At 38.3% G+C, this 16,426-nt stretch overlaps 3 protein-coding genes across 7 annotated transcripts; all 3 read right to left on the bottom strand.

Annotated features, from left to right (window-relative positions):
• Positions 1-3,242: 3,242 nt before the first annotated feature.
• LOC138905523 (uncharacterized) lies at positions 3,243-3,587 on the bottom strand. Its single transcript, XM_070194046.1, has one exon. It carries the CDS (start codon positions 3,585-3,587, stop codon positions 3,243-3,245), a length of 345 nt encoding a protein of 114 aa, XP_070050147.1.
• A 788-nt stretch (positions 3,588-4,375) lies between these two features.
• LOC138905522 (uncharacterized) lies at positions 4,376-4,696 on the bottom strand. The gene has a single exon (XM_070194045.1). The coding sequence runs from the start codon at positions 4,694-4,696 to the stop codon at positions 4,376-4,378; it is 321 nt and encodes a 106-aa protein (XP_070050146.1).
• A 6,147-nt stretch (positions 4,697-10,843) lies between these two features.
• Positions 10,844-14,973, bottom strand: LOC108947038 (uncharacterized). 5 transcript variants are annotated; one of them, XM_070196060.1, is made up of 6 exons: positions 14,451-14,973; positions 14,135-14,373; positions 13,853-14,056; positions 13,561-13,647; positions 12,797-13,468; positions 10,844-11,041 (listed from the first exon to the last, which is right to left on the bottom strand). In XM_070196060.1, the coding sequence occupies exons 1-3, from the start codon at positions 14,899-14,901 to the stop codon at positions 14,024-14,026; spliced, it is 723 nt and encodes a 240-aa protein (XP_070052161.1). In that variant the 5' UTR covers positions 14,902-14,973; the 3' UTR covers positions 10,844-11,041; positions 12,797-13,468; positions 13,561-13,647; positions 13,853-14,023. The 5 variants fall into 5 exon arrangements, with proteins under 5 accessions (XP_070052161.1, XP_070052159.1, XP_070052160.1 ...); XM_070196058.1 differs by having other exon boundaries at positions 13,853-14,007; XM_070196059.1 differs by lacking the exon at positions 13,561-13,647 and having other exon boundaries at positions 13,853-14,007.
• Between the last annotated feature and the right edge of the window lie 1,453 nt (positions 14,974-16,426).

Here is a 16,426-nt window from a genome sequence, read left to right as displayed (position 1 = left end):
GCCCAAAATTCACTAACAAAAATACCCATAGGGAGGTTCTGTGGCCTCACAATTTCATGTACGGTCCGCAGATTGCTTCAGCTGGCAAGATCTTGGATTCTGCAAAGCACAATTCTGGACTACGGCTGCAAATGTGCGGTCCGCACTTCAGCAAGGCTTCAGGTCTTGGTCTTTTGCGCACTCTTTGAACTTTGAATTATTTGTCAGTGCATACATTGTTCTGTGGCCGCATAATTAATATATGGTCCATACATTGGCTAAAACTCTGCTGGGCTCTTTTACTTGATCTGCGGCCGCAGACGGAATTCTGCGGTTCACACTTTCTTCTACGGCCACAGAAATCCTTCTGCGGACCGCACTTCTTAAGTTCTGTGCCCCTTCTTGCATTGTGAGTCGGAACACTCCTAGTTTAGTCGGATTTTATCATGGGAGTCAAACTTCCAACTGTCACGACCCAATTTTACCTATAGGTCGTGATGGCGCCCAACATTACCACTAGGCAAGCCAACTAGTGAATTAGACATATTATTCCTCTTTTAATAAGTTTCCGAGTAATTAAACTTTCCTTATTTGCAAGATTTAAGAAAATAAAAGGTTTAAATAAGTAAAACCAAAGTAATAGTTCAAAACCATAATTCTACTAGTGTGTGTGCCAAGACCTGGTGTCACAAGTGTATGAGTATCTAGTAGATTATACAAAATTTTAACTACCGTATGAACATAAAAATAGACAAAAAACAAATAAAAAAGAGTACTCTAGAGGCTGCAGAACTCCTCAGAAAGCAGCTCACCACTAGGCCTCGTGATATCTAGGATGCGCGCCGGAAGGGACCGCCTGATGCACCTGTCTCAGATCCTGCACAAAAAGTGTAGCAAGTGTAGCATTAGTACGTAAACAACGTGTACCCAGTAAGTATCAAGTCCAATCTCGAAGAAGTAGTGACGAGGGGTCGACTTCGACACTTACTATGGGCCAATGATATTAAGATAGAAATATTTAAATAAACACGGGTTATATGAATAATGACAAGTTACCTTAACAAGCAGGAACAAATAATTATTTCACAATTTAATAATTTCCAATAAGTCATTTTCCTTCATAAGCTGCAATAAAAAAAATATCAAAGCACCGAGTAATTATTATTATTAAGCACGATTTATGCCGAGATCGTACGGCCCGATCCAGAATAATGTGTACACTAGCGAGGGTCGAGCGGCACGAACCATAGCTGCATCTATCTACTGCCGAGGCGTTCGACCCGCTCCACAAGAAGAGAATGATACTTTATAGGTATTTGCCTTAAACGTTTTTAATGATTTATATACAAAGTAATACAATTTCCTTTAGCACGTTATGCATAATTTCTGGCACTTTAATTAACAAGTAGGGTATAAATATTTCAAGTAGTTCATGCTATGAGTCCTAAACTACCCGGACATAAGCATAATTAGTAGCTACGCACGGACTCTCGTCACCTCGTACGTACGTAGCCCCAACAATTAGAAGCAAATATTTATTTAAAACACTTATGGGGCAATTTCCCTCTTACAAGATTAGACAAGAGAGTTACCTCGTCTCAAAGTTCACTTTCCGATCACAATTTCATATTAAAGCCTCAATTTGGTACCGAAAAATCCGAAACTAGCCAAATGTTATGTAATTTAGTCAATACATGCTCAAAAATTCGAAATTAAATTATTAGATTAATTACCCACCCCAAATTAGTAAAATTTCTAAAATTCACGTCGGGCCCACGTGCCCGGATTCTGGAAATGTTTGGAGGAAATGGTCACCCATAACCCTAAGAACTCAAGTATATAATTTTTATCTCATTCCATAACCATTTTCGTGGTTAAAATATCATTTTTATCAAAACCTAGGTTTTTCATCTAAACCCACAATTTTCACTAATTTACATGTTAAAATCTACCCATAATCTATGTATTTAACTCGCAATAGGCAGAATTAACTTACCTACAAGTTACTAGGTGAATACCCTTCTCAAGAAGCTCCAAAATCGCCCAAGAATGAAGAAAATGGGCTAAGAAATGGTTGAGCCCCGTTTTTAAAACGTTCTGCCCAGCACTTCTGACCCCTTCTTCACGAACGCGGAAGAGGCCTCGCTTTCGTGAAGGCAAACGGCCCAGGCCCCCCCAGAAATGACTCATCGCGAACGCGACAGGGGCCTCGCGAATGCGGTGGCTAGCTTGGCCTACCCTTCACGAACGTGAAGAATAATAGCGGCCCAAAGCCTAGCCCAGGCTCCTCTACGCGTACGCGAGTCACCTTACGCGAACGTGAAGGTCACAAGTTTCAGACCCTCGCAAACGCGGGCTGGCTATCGCGAACGTATAGCACAAAATCCCCTAGCCCCAATTCCTACATCGCGAACGCAAGAGTCCTTCCGCGTTAACGAAGAAGGAAACTAGAACTAGAATTTCTGGTTTTTCCAACATTGCTACGAGCGGTCCGAAACTCACCCGAGCTACTCGGGACCCCGTCCAAACGCACCAACAAGTATATAAACATAATATGGACCTTCTCAGACTCTCGAAACGCATAAATCAACAACAAAACTAAGAATCGCACCCCAAAATTGAATCGAATCAAAATATGAACTTCAAGTTTCCAAATTGCTCCAAACGCGCTGAAGCATACTTAGACTACTCGGAATGACACAAAAGTTTGCGGGCAAGTCTTAAATAACCATGCGGAATTACTCCTAAGCTCGAAATCCCAATTGGACCTCGATAACAACAAATCCTACTTCAAACCAAATTTAAAGAACTTTAAAACCTTCAAACAACCAACTTTCACTATTAGGCGCCGAAACGCTCCCGGGTCATCCAAAACCCAATTCGAACATACGCCCAAGTCCAAAATCATCATACGAACCCTTTGGAACCGTCAAATTTTGATTCCGAGGTCGTTTACTCAGAATTTTGACCTAAGTCAAACTTAGCGGCCAAGTGTTCCGATTTCAACTCGAACTCTTCCAAATCCCGAACTAACCATCCCTGCAGGTCACAAAATAGTAAAAGCACATACGGGGAGTCTTATTTAGGGGAACAGGGTTCTAAAAGGAAAAATGAATGTTGGTTCATTACATTATCCACCTATTAAACAAACGTTCATCCTCGAACGAGTTTAGAATCATACCTAGAGTGTCAAATAAGTGTTGATATCTGCTCTGCATGTCCTCCTCAGCCTCCCAAGTCGCCTCCTCGACTGGTTGGCACCGTCACTGAACTTTTACCGCGGAAATCTTCTTGGACCTCAATTGGCGAACCTGCCTATCTACAATGGCAACTGGCTCTTCTTCATAACCCAAGCTCTCATCCAGCTGAATCGTGCTAAAGTCTAACACATGCGACAGGTCGGCATTATACCTCCGGAGTATAGATACATGGAAAGTCGGATGAACTCCCGATAGACTGGGAGGCAAAGCAAGTTCGTAAGCAACCTCCCCAACTCCTCCCAACACCTCAAATGGGCCTATAAACCTTGGGCTCGACTTTTCCTTCTTCCCGAACCTCATGATTTCCTTCATTGGCAAAACCTTTAAGAGAACTTTCTCACCCACCATAAATGATAAATCATGTTCTTTCTGATCTGCGTAACTCTTCTGTCTAGACTGTGCTGTACCTTATTCAAGGCATCCTTCACCAAATCAGTACCATATAACTTAGCCTCGTCGGGCTCAAACCATCCGATGGGAGAACGACATCGCCGACCATATAAAGCCTCAAATGGAGCCATCTCGATGTTGGGTTGGTAACTGTTGTTATAAACAAACTCGGCCAAATGCAAGAAACAACCCCACTGCCCTCTAAAGTCAATCACACATGCTCTGAGAATATCCTCCAAGATTTGAAATGTCCGCTCCGACTATCCGTCGGTCTGCGGATGAAAGGTTGTGCTGAGCTCTACACGGGTCCCCAATTCACTCTGTACTGCTCTCCAGAAATGTGAAGTAAACTGATTGCCTCTATCTGATATGATGGAAACGGGCACACCGTGCAACCGAACTATCTCTTGGATATAAATCTGGGTTAACCTCTCTGAAGTATACGTGGTCACAACCGGAATGAAGTGTGTCGACTTGGTCAACCTGTCGACAATGACCCAAATTGCATCAAACGTTTGCAAGGTCTACGGCAACCCAACTACAAAGTCCATAGTAATGCGCTCCCATTTCCACTCTGGTATAGTCATCTACTGAAGTAGGCCACCTGTCCTCTGGTGTTCATACTTAACATGCTGGCAATTTAGGCACCTAGATACATACTCAACTATGTCCTTCTTCATCCGCCGCCACCAATAATCCTGCCTTAAGTCGCGATAAATCTTCGTAGCACCTGGATGAATAGAATATCAAGAATTGTGTGCCTCATCTAGGATCGTTTCCCTCAGCACATCCACATTAGGAACACATAGACGACCCTGGAGTCGTAGAACACTATCTTCGCCGATAGTAACCTCCTTGGTACTACCCCGCAGTACCGTCTCTCGGAGAACCAACAAGTGTGGATCATCAAACTGGCGAGCCATGATCTGCTCAAATAGTGAAGACTGGGCAACGACACATGCAAGAACTCGGTTGGACTCTGAAATATCTAGCCTCACAAGTCTGTTAGCCAAGGGCTGAATGTCCAAAGGCCTCTCCTCTGCTGAGAAGAAGGCCAAACTACCCATACTCTCCGCCTTTCTGCTCAAGGCATCTGCAACTATATTCGCTATGCCCGGATGATAAAGGATGGTAATATGATAATCTTTCAGTAACTCAAGCCGCCTGCGCTGCCTCAAATTTAGATCTCTCTGCTTGAACAAATGCTGCAAGCTGCAATGATCAGTGTAAACCTCACAGGACACCCCATAAAGATAATGCCTCCAGATCTTAAGACCATGAACTATCGCGGCCAATTCTAAATCATGTATCGGGTAATTTTCTCGTGGAGCTTCAGCTGACGTGAAACATATGCAATAACTCTCCCATCCTGCATCAATGCACAACCTAGGCCAACGCTCAATACACTACATACATCCCTTAGCCGGAAGGCAACACTAATACCAGTGCTGAAGTCAATGCGGTCTTCATCTTCTGAAAGCTCACCGCACAATCTTCGGACCAATGGAATGGAGCACCCTTCTGGGTTAATCTAGTCAATGGTGTCACGATAGATGAGAACCCTCCACAAATCGGCGATAATAACCTGCTTACCCCAAGAAGCTCCTGATCGCAGTCGACGTAGTGGGACGATACCAATTCTAAACTGCCTCGATCTTTTTGGGATCAACTTTAATACCCTCCCTCGATACAATATGTCCCAAGAAGGCCACAGATTCTAGCCAAAACTCGCACTTTGAGAACTTAGCATATAGTTTTTGTTCCCGCAAGGTCCGAAGTACCACTCTCAAATGATGCTCATGCTCCTCCAGGCTACGCGAGTAGATCAAAATGTCATCAATGAACACAATGATGAATGAATCAATATGTGGCCTGGACACCCTGTTCATCAAATCCATAGTCGCTGGTGGGGTGTTAGTCAAACCAATGGACATCACTAGAAATTCATAATGGCCATATCTAGTCTGAAAAGCAGTCTTCGGAACATCCGAATCCTGAATCTTCAATTGATGGTAACCCGATCTCAAGTCGATTTTTGAGAACACTTTGGCACCCTGGAACTGGTCAAACAAATGATCAATATGCGGCAGTGGGTACTTTTTCTTAATGGTGAATTTTTTCAACTGGCGGTAATCAATACACGTCCACATAGTCCCATCTTTCTTCTTCACAAATAACACTGGTGCACCCCAAGGCGATACACTTGGCCTGGCAAACCTCTTTGCTAACAACTCCCCAAGCCTTATAGTTTAAATCTTTGCACGTTTAGTTATGATTTTTTTTAAAAAATATTCGCTTTTTTAATAATTAATTAGTAAAATATGCATATATTTTGATACTCAAATTTGAATTACTTTTTATCTTTTATATGTAATAATTAAAAAAGTAAAAACATGTCGTTAAGGTGGAGAACTGAACCAAGAATTCTCTTTCTTCATCATCAATCGAATCACTGTTCGCGACCCGGAATTCTATTTTATCATCTATCCAATCCCCGTTCACATTTTTTCTTTTTCTTATCAATGAATAAATCTCTTTAATTGTATGACTTAGATGTTTCGTATTTCTCAAAAAAGTGATTCGATTGATGGGATTTGGTATGAGATCGATGATCTCGATGAGATTGATATTCTAATTTTTCTTCTTAGAACGTATTGATTTGACCCCATAAGCGGGACCAAGAATGTTGCCGCCAGAAGCAAAACCCCGTATTTCTTCTAGAGAATCTCCTAATTGTTCTAGAGCAACTATAAAGAAATTCTTTAACCAGAAAAAATTCGGTTCAGATGTAGGATACCTATCCAGAAGTTTTCGCAACTCAATCATAGATGATGGAATCATCAAAGATTTGACCTTTTCAAACTCTGTCTGTAACTCACTAAAGGCCCGGGAAACAAAGAGAAGATGTGTACGAACGAGATATCCAGCAACAAGAAGAAGGAAAAGGATTGGATAGAGGAACTCCCAAGCATTTGGCGATCTCAGATGTGTCGATATCAATGGTGACTCATTATTTCGATGAATCATTTCTTCGGACATAAGAAGATTATGTAAACACTTACTCGAGATCTCACTTATCTGAAGAATTCGCCTTGATATACCTGATCCATGCATAATATCATGAAGAATTGATACAAATTTTTGACTACTACTTAGTATTGGCAATAGGTCTGAAAAAGTATCTAAAAATATCAAATTTAGATATTTGTACCCTGTCGAAGTAAGGAACCATGGAATATATGTTTGGAATAGATTTCATTTTGAGAGAGTTAAAAAAGCACTATCTCGCTGAAATGTTCTATACATCTGCCCTTTCTCAACACATTTCTTTAGACAAAGACTCTGTTTTTTCCTTTTTTCGGATGATAAATCTTTCTCAGTACATGGAGTGTTAATCAAACCCATGTTTGAATTGAAATTGAGATGCTGATGCAAGTTCTTCCCTTCTAAATAAGATAGATTCATATCTGAAAGAGGTTGACAATAAGTTCTTTCAAAATTGACTATTTGCCTCTCTATTAAAGGTGTTCCAGAAATGTCTGCGATCGAGTAAATAGCTCTACGAACGAATGGATCGGATCAACTTGGAGAATAGAAAGATTTGTATAAATTATACATTTCGTCACCACTTTGTGAAAAATCGTTAGGTATAAATATGTTAGATACCTGTAACTCGATTGGTGAAATAGTATCTCTCCCTCAAAAAGCATGTTTTTTTTTACCGATGCACAAAGAAAATATTTTGTTACGAATGAACAAGATATTGAGGAATTATCCATACGTAAAACCAGAATTATTGATACGGGCCTTTTCCACAGAAAACGGGAATCTTGTGTTCCAATAGAAGCAGAAGTGATGTGGATTATTCAAGAATTGAAGTCGATTTGCTTAATAAAAAGAAGATATCAATGAACTTTTATGAACTGGTTTCACGGGATTCAGTCAATTGTCTTGATCGTGAAATATCATTGAGAAATAGGAATCCGAGTTATCAAAGGATTTCTTGCGATTATTTCTAGTATGGAATGAGTCAATCATCTACTTTGGTATCTTATTGAACAAAAATGATGACATTGTTCCTCCATTGATCAAGAATTTCAATTTTTGGGAAGTATCATGATCGTCTAATAAGAAGAGTTTCAATTTTTTCAAATGAACAATTTGAAGACCCATTGATTCTAACAACTGATTGCAGAGTTGATCATTCAGACCTTTCAATAACTCTAAGACTAGTGGAAGAAAGGGCAAGAGTGGCTTCGCTCTTACACCTTCCTACATGAAGGGCTGTAATACTAGGAAAGTGGAAAGCATGGGTAGGGCAAGAGGTTGTGGATGACGTGACCCGTTAGCACCGGATGAATGACGCAAACTTGAGCGCCTGAAGTCACGAGAGAAGGACGTGAGTTCCTTGAGGTCAATGGGCATACCTGAAATTTAGGTCATGTAGGAATGTAGAAACGGAACAAAGAAAAGCTTGACGCTAATCCACTAAAGACTGAACTCATCAAGCGAACAAGTCGTTAAGGCTTCCACAGACCGAGGCTTATAGCAAAAGGAAAGGCGATTCTATCCAATCACAACCTCGCCAAGTCTCTAATCAGGGGCTCCATCATGTTAGCCAATACCAAGAGTGGCTGTTCTAATCGAAAGGGTTGTATCACATCGAGATGTCGATTCGTTCATAAGGGACCATTTGTGCTGCAGATCGTAATGCTCCTAGAGAGGCATATTTCGAATATAGAGTGAAAATTCCCAACAAATAAGTAATTTTTCATATCCTTTTATGAACCGTACGAGCACATCCTCTGTCACCCCCCACCACGCTTACGGCTCTACACCCTAACCTAACTTGCTCTGGCCCCGGGTCCTTCCTTTCTATTCCTCGGTATGCGGACCATGGGAGCATGGGGGAGATATCTGCTTTTGACTGATAGAAATCATCTCTCTTTTGTCCCTCCTTACCGAACTCGCCAAAATAATCACAATAGAAAAAGTTGTTTTTGAATAATGTTTTTATAATAGCCAAAATACATTTAAGTGTCAATTGTTGTTATTCATGTATAATAACTATTCACTATAAAAGTCAAAAATATTAGAACAAATAATGCTGTTATAGAGAGATTTTACTGTACAACAAATCTCTTAATAGATATACAATAAATCTCTTGAGAAAAAGCTACTGAATTTACGAGTAAATATTGTGTCTTTGTCTGGTTCTCGCAATTTGTAGGTGTATGAAATATCAGTTTCCACATATAGTGCCGAATTGTGGATTAATCATTATAATGAGAAATATAATACGTGTGAGATGAATTATTCTGCCAATATTTCTAACAAGTAACATGTGCTTGTATGTAACGATCCGATCGGTCGTTTTGTGTAATTGCGCCCATTACCCCTTTTATTCCTTCACACTTATGTGTTTATGCTTTTATGACTTGCGGGGTTGATTAGTTTTATCCTGAGAAGCTTTCGGGTTAATTTGGACCCTTGATTCTTGACTTAGAAATTTTTATGTGAAAATATTGTTCAAATTTTGACTTTTGTGAAAACGACCCTAGAATGGTGTTTTTATGACTCCGATAGCTTCGTATCATAATTTTGGACTTGGGCGTATACCCTGAATTGATTTTGGAAGTTCGTAGGTTGATTAGTGTTGATTTGCTGAAATTTGACAATTTAAAGTTGAAAAGTTTGACTGTAGGTTGACTTTTCGCTATCGAATTTGAAATTTCAGTTTGGGACTTGGAATAGGTGTGTTATGGCATTTAGAACTTGTCTATAAAATTTAGTGTCGTTTGGAGTTTATTTGGTAGGTTTCAGACGCTTAGTTATAATTCTAGAAGTTCTCAAAAATTTCTTTGAAAATCATGTGTTTTAGTGTTCGATTCGTAGTTTTAGATGTTATTTTTATGTTTTGATTGCACGAGCAAGTTCATATGATGTTTTAGACTTGTGTAGACGTTTTGATAGAGCCCCGAGGGCTCGGATGAGTTTCAGACATGTTCCGGAGTGGATTGGATTGAAAAATGGAAAAATCTGATGTCCGGTGCTTTGGTGTAGCAAATGCGAACACTAGGCTCGCATTTGCGAAGGCGACAGGTGATGGGCAGTTGTCATAAATGCGACCTCACCTTCGCATTTGAGAAGCCAGTAGGAACTGTACAGAGTTCGCAATTGCGAACAATTGTCCGCTTTTGCGATGTTTCTCCAGTTCGCAACTGGGAAGGCTTTATTGCAATTGCGATGTATGTTGAGCCTGTCAGGGTTCGCAAATGCATGCCCTGGTTCGCAAATGCGAACCCTGTGTCGCAAATGTGACATATGCAGCTGGTTAAAGTGTTGGGAGACGGGATTTTTGAACTCATTCTCACATTTTTGAATGCTAGACTTGATATGAGGCGATTTGGAGAGGAAATATTTACCTACCAACCTTGGGTAAGTAATTCTAATATATTTCTAATCATATTCTATCAATTTATCTTATATTTTTACATCAAAATCATGTGAATCAAAGTACAAATTTGTGAAACTTTGCTAAGTTTTTGCAAAATAAGAAATTGAGTTTTGAAAGTGGATTTGGACTCGAATTTTGAAACTATTCACATACACTACTGAAAAATTGGTCTACGGTAACGTGTGAAAAACCGTTCCCACAGACTGTTAAACCATTGCCATAGCGATATTGGAACTCTTTACAGCTCGTTCCATCAACCCGCGTGCCCATAGATCTATAGGAACGATTCTTGCAACGGTTTGCATCGTCGTGACTATAGATACGTCTATCGCAGCGGTTTTCCCTTTCTCTGTTGGAATCATTATTATTTCCAATTGGAACGGTTTAATACCGTTATTATATTATTTATACAACGGTTCTTAATCGTTATTATTTAATGCAACACTTATGTAAGCTATTGTTACGTTTATGTATGGATATAACAATGGTTTCTTTAAGCTATTGTAACGGTTATATTTGTATTTAGAACGATTTATAGATCATTTTGGAACAGTTTATAGGACCTATTGCAACGGTTTACATTGTCTAATGGAACATCATTTGTGTCCTATTGCAACGGTTCTGGTAGGCTATTGTATCAGTTCAGTTAAAATCAAAATATAGCACCTGTTATAAATAAATATTTATATATATAATAAATTATAATAACACTAAAATTTAAATACATCATAAAATGAAACTATTAATAATATAAAACTATCCATCAAGCAAATAATATCCATAAAGCAAATGTTCTACCCCAAGTGCATAAGTTTAGTACATTTCAAGATAGTAAGTTTCAAAAATATTGATAACAAAAGATTCCTAGAACATTCATCTATAACAATTCAAAATTCATCTCAAGTAAGGTCTAGTTCTTCACTGCCTTCATCATCCATTTCTTGATCTACTCCACCTACAAAAGAGGATAAATAAAGTCATTACCCTTCAAGAGAATCCGGTCTAAGAATACTCATAGCACAAATTACCATGAAAAAAGAAAAAAACATGAAAAGGTAACATAAAAAATTCAGAATGCTTGGAGAAGTATAAGAATCAACCTCCTATATGATTTGTTATCACATGACCAACCCATAAGAGAAACCAAATGTTAAAAACACACGTGAATAACATCTGAGAGTTCCAAAATCTTTTTGATTAAAACCAACCCACTACCAGCAGTGAAGCCTCACCAAGTAATAGGATGGTTCCCAAAATCACATTCAGATATTGATCGCTATTGAAATATAAAATCCAAATTTATGACAAAGTTACACTAATGCAGATAATCTCATTATAGATGCTTCCAGAAACTCTGCATAAGCAGTTGTTATACCAATCGGCAACCACCACAAAGATTGTATATTAAGACAAAACCAATAAAACAATAACTTCATGTTAAAATAATAAGTGAGGTGGGAGGTGTTAACTTAAAAATGTAGTCTTTTTTATGAGGAACTTAAAAATGCAGTCTTTCTTGCTGAGTCCTTTACTTTACTTCCTAATTCTTTCAAGCATTCAACTAATTGATGTTTACTAATTCTTGCAATCTGGTGCAATTACAGCTGAAGCAATTGATTTTTTAAAAACGCTGGACATGAAAGTGTTCAAATTGCTACAAATTCCAGTAGCAATTCTGTTGGGAATCTTGATGCATCTGTACCTAGATTGAATGCCTATAAATTGGGCAACAATAAGGAGAATAATATGGAGGAAGGCTGGACCACATTAGCTTGTAAAAAGACTAATGCAACACTAAATTCTGCTAGTCGCGACAAGGTTTTGAAAATTTCTACTATAAATGTGGTTGATAAGGGGCCACTGATACAGTAGCATCAATGTCCCAACAGGTACAACAACTCAAAGGTCGAGATTGGACAGTGGTTAATCATTCTCATACACCACCTAGCACAGCAAAGACCCTAGGGAATAGAAATCAGATTGGTGCAGCAAGTTCAACAGCTACACAATATGATGATTCGAATAAATCAGATGCTCTTTTTAAACATTGAACAATTAGCAGGAAGATGTTGTGGGGATTTTGCAGTAGAAGGAGGTAAGTGCAAGTTCAAAAAATAGGCAAGAGAGCTTTTCAGGCAGTGCAAATACCTAGCAAATCGTGAACAATTCTGGTGTTCCAGTAGATGTGTCAAAAGTCATATTCCAGTTGGTGTTACCAAGACAGTGGTAGCTACTGAAGCCACACCAACACTGCAATTCTCGAGTCCAGAATTAGCTAAAATGTTCAAGGAATCCGAAGCAACTATGTTGATGCATACCACTCCCCCAATCGAACTTTCCACCATAGTAAATTGGATATTCTAAAATCAATTAACTTTATAGTAATAACTGAATATAAATCAGACTTTTTACCCAGAATATCTTCTCCCTCATGCAACAACTTTACCAATTAGCACAGAATTACACAGCGACTGTACAACAACAAAGAGCCAGCAAGGTAACATAAAAAAATATGCATCATAGTAATGACACTAGCTAGGCAACCACAGAATTACGCAGCGACTAAGTGCCATAGGCAAAGTAAAAAATTACTAGACTATTCAGACTTTGCGAGAGAGAGAAAGAGAGAAGTGGTAGAATAAGCAGCACAAGGAAGGAGGAGAAGAAGCAAAAAATAGAAGAAGATTTATAATATTTGGTACGTACTGACCTTGATTGTTACTACCAGCAGATGGTCGATTGTTTAGTTGAACATCAGCTTGTTGTGTGGAGGAAGCTTCTATAGGTGAACGTGCACTGAACCTTAGCATGTTAGGATCAAGTCACAAATCTGGGTTCAGATGCTGAAGTCGTGCGACGACGTTCATTATAATATTTTGTTCCATAGTATCCTTTTATTCGTTCAACTTTTCCTGCATTCTTTGTTGCATCCTCTCTTTCATTTTCTCTATTTTCTGCTGCATCCTCTCATCAGTAGCATCTAAAGAAGATCCAAGATTCCCTTTTTACCCTTTTAATACAGTCTTGGTAACCCCTCGTCCATACAATATCACGTGACCTGGATGTTCAGGTCCCATGACTGATGCAAAAGCGTCAACTAAATGACTGGCATCTTCACATTCTTGAGTTGATTGTATTCTCTCCTTTTCAGTGTACAACCCAAATGCGAGAGAAAAGAGTTTAAGTAAATAAAATTGAATCAATAATTAAGAACAAATAAATAATCACGACAAACTTTAAATTAGAAATTTCGTACAATTTTACTAATCGTATTGTCATATGAGCTTTTGTATACTCAGCCAAGTTTTCTTTTTCTTGTAGCCACAAAGATGTCCTTACTTGATAGAGTATCTGAAGTATCAGAGATTTCCTTCTTTTTTTCCTAGTTACATGAAAACAGGTATAAGAATCTTTTCATGTAAAGTTAGCAAGTTAATAATTTAAAAAAAAATAGAAGAAGAGAAAACATCAAACCTCGCGAATTAGAGCAAAGCTTGTTCTGCCAGCACTGTGCGGACACTTCAACTTATTTTGATTATCTGTATTGGTTTCAGACATTTTCTGCAAATAGTCAACTTATAAATTTAATGCCACAGAGAAAGAAAAGGCGACTTATAGATTGAGTAAACTTCATATAGTGATCTTCTAAATTGATATAGAGACTACCTAGCTAAGGGAGAAGTTGGGTGACAACCTACATTCCTTCACATAAGGTAAAACAAGAAACAAATAGAGAATAGGTCACAGAAAAAATGGATGTAATTACCTTGTAAGGAGTAGAGTTTCAATATTTAAGAAGATCCTTAAAGTGAGATTTCGGAACATCTACTGGCGTATTCTCCATTCGAAACGCATCATTCTCATAGGCTTTAAAGTGGTTTATCTTCAATTGATTCTTATACTTTCTCCAAGAAGTACAAACTGATTCAAAAATACATTATTTCGCCTCGTCAGGAATGTCATATGTTTCCTAAAAATTTAGTGCAATTGGGTTATGTAAGAAATAAGAAATATCTTCCACGTTTATTTGACATTGGGAACTTCATACCTTGATATATTTCCACACATCATCTTTTGTGTCTAGTTTTCTCCAATTAAATACATTAAGAGGACAAAAAGTCCCACTCATTGCCAATGTGCCGAGGAAGCTACCCAACTCTTTTACTACTTCTTTAGTAGGACCAACGGGTTGATTATACTCATTTAGAATGATTATTTTACGCTCCTTTCTACTATGAACATTTGGCATTTGAGTGCAACCTCTTTTTCTTTTTGGCGAGGAGGGGCCTGCAATAGTACAAGCAAGGATAACCATCAATCTCTATTTTTAGTTAATCTTATGATTAAAATTTATATATATTTGCCTTGTTCCTCAAATTGTTCAATTGTTTCATGATTGGTAGAATCATCAGATCGTTCATGTACTCTCTGTGATGCAGGAGTGATGGAATCCATATTCTCTTGTTGCACTTGTTCATGTACTCCTTGTGTTGCTAAAGAGGTGGAATTTTGTGGAACTTGTTGCACTTGTTCTTGCAATTGAGATCCACCTTTAGATTGCCATTCTCCATTTGCATTTGACCTTATAGCTTTCAAGACTGTTTTTGTTGACAACGATGAAACCTTTTGGTTTCGCAAAGATGAAGGTAATCCACCTTCTGATTGTCGTTCTTCATTTTCATTTGACCTTGTAGCTTGGAAGGTTCTTTTTGTTGTCAACGACGAAACCCTTTGATTTCGCAAAGATGCAAGTGATCCGGCTGGAATGCGGTTGGATATTTTCTTATTTTTGCTTGAGCACCCTTCTTGATTCATGACTATTCAAATATTTTTCAGATTCTGAAAAGCAAACACAATATAGGTTAGCAAAAGCAACAACAAAAAAATAGGTAATGAACTAATCGTCAAGACATTTTCCCTTTCAAATTCCCAAGATGTCTCATATGGAAATTAAAAGAGAAGAGGATTCTTTAGTTGAAAAGAAATAAAAGTCCATATCCATTTGTTCTCTTCTCTATATTAGTTAAATTTAATCTTACCCTCATCAGTCCAAAATTCTGCAGATTCTTAGCAGATAACAGAGGAACAAACAGCACAGAAACTTTGTGGCTCAGTTGTGCAGAACACTTAAACCAAACAACAGCTAACTTGAGAGCTCACCTGTGCAGATTTGCTGCCAAAATTGCTGCATAAAACTGATCAGAAGCAACCTAAATTTCAACTTTTAGTTGCTACAATTCTGCTGTTAAGTTGCAGCTCAAACAATGATCACAACTCTGAAGTTCAAAACAATGCAGACAATCAGCTTATACAGCACAAACATGGTAGCTCAAACAAGGCAGAACTGACGGTAACAGTGCATAATATTAGCAACAATTAACTCCAGTTAACTTTTGCAAAGAGTATAAACAAGTGTACAACTTTTGTTTAAAGAGTATAAGCTCAAAAAAAAGAAGGAGAAACACAGTTGGTAATTGTTGTTTAGCTTAGTTTATTTGCACCAAATCTAGCTCTCAAACTTCAAAAGAAAGCAAGAACAGAACTGTTGATAAGAGAACCTTACAAGATGAGAATTAATTAAAACAGTGCTAACTCTTACTCATTGCATAGCAGAGTAAGAGTTAACTCTCGAGAAAAATCCTTCCACGTGAAAAACCCATTTGGTATAACCATCAACAAATCCATGAACAACCAAATGATCCTCCACCACATTTTTATAATACCAATAGCGATTCATGCACTTTTTGTAAGGGCATAATATTTCATTTCCTTGGGCGGCTCGTTCAAATGCCTTATCAAGAAAATCATTCACTCCACGGATATACTCATCTGTCCATCTCAGAAGATTCATCCAACTTTTATCACCATTATTCATAGACATCCTATACGATAAAAGTAAATTAACAAAACTAATCAAATAAACCAAAAGCATATTAATTTGACATTGACCACTACTTTTAAGGGTGGAACTCAGAAAGTCACAAACTGTAACGACCCGGCCGGTCGTTTTGAGTATTATAACCCCGTTCTCCCATTTACCGCTCAATTTATTCTTTATAGTTATTTTATGACTTACCGAGTTAGTTGGTTCGGGTCCGGCAGGGAGTCTGAGTGAAATGAGACACTTAGTGCCATAACTGAAAATTTAAGTTAGAAAAGTAGACCGGATATGGACCTATATGTAAACGACCTCAGATCTGAATTTTTATTATTCCAATAGATCCGTATGGTGATTTTCGACTTAGGAGCGTGTCCGGAATATTATTTAGAGGTTCGTAGAGGAATTAGGCTTGAAATGCCGAAAGTTTAATTTTTGGGAAGTTTGACCGGGGGTTGACTT

Source organism: Nicotiana tomentosiformis, chromosome 2, assembly GCF_000390325.3.
Source record: "Nicotiana tomentosiformis chromosome 2, ASM39032v3, whole genome shotgun sequence".
NCBI classification, from domain to species: domain Eukaryota; kingdom Viridiplantae; phylum Streptophyta; class Magnoliopsida; order Solanales; family Solanaceae; genus Nicotiana; species Nicotiana tomentosiformis.
Note: the sequence above shows the minus strand (reverse complement) of the source record. Positions and strands in the feature narration are given on the sequence as shown.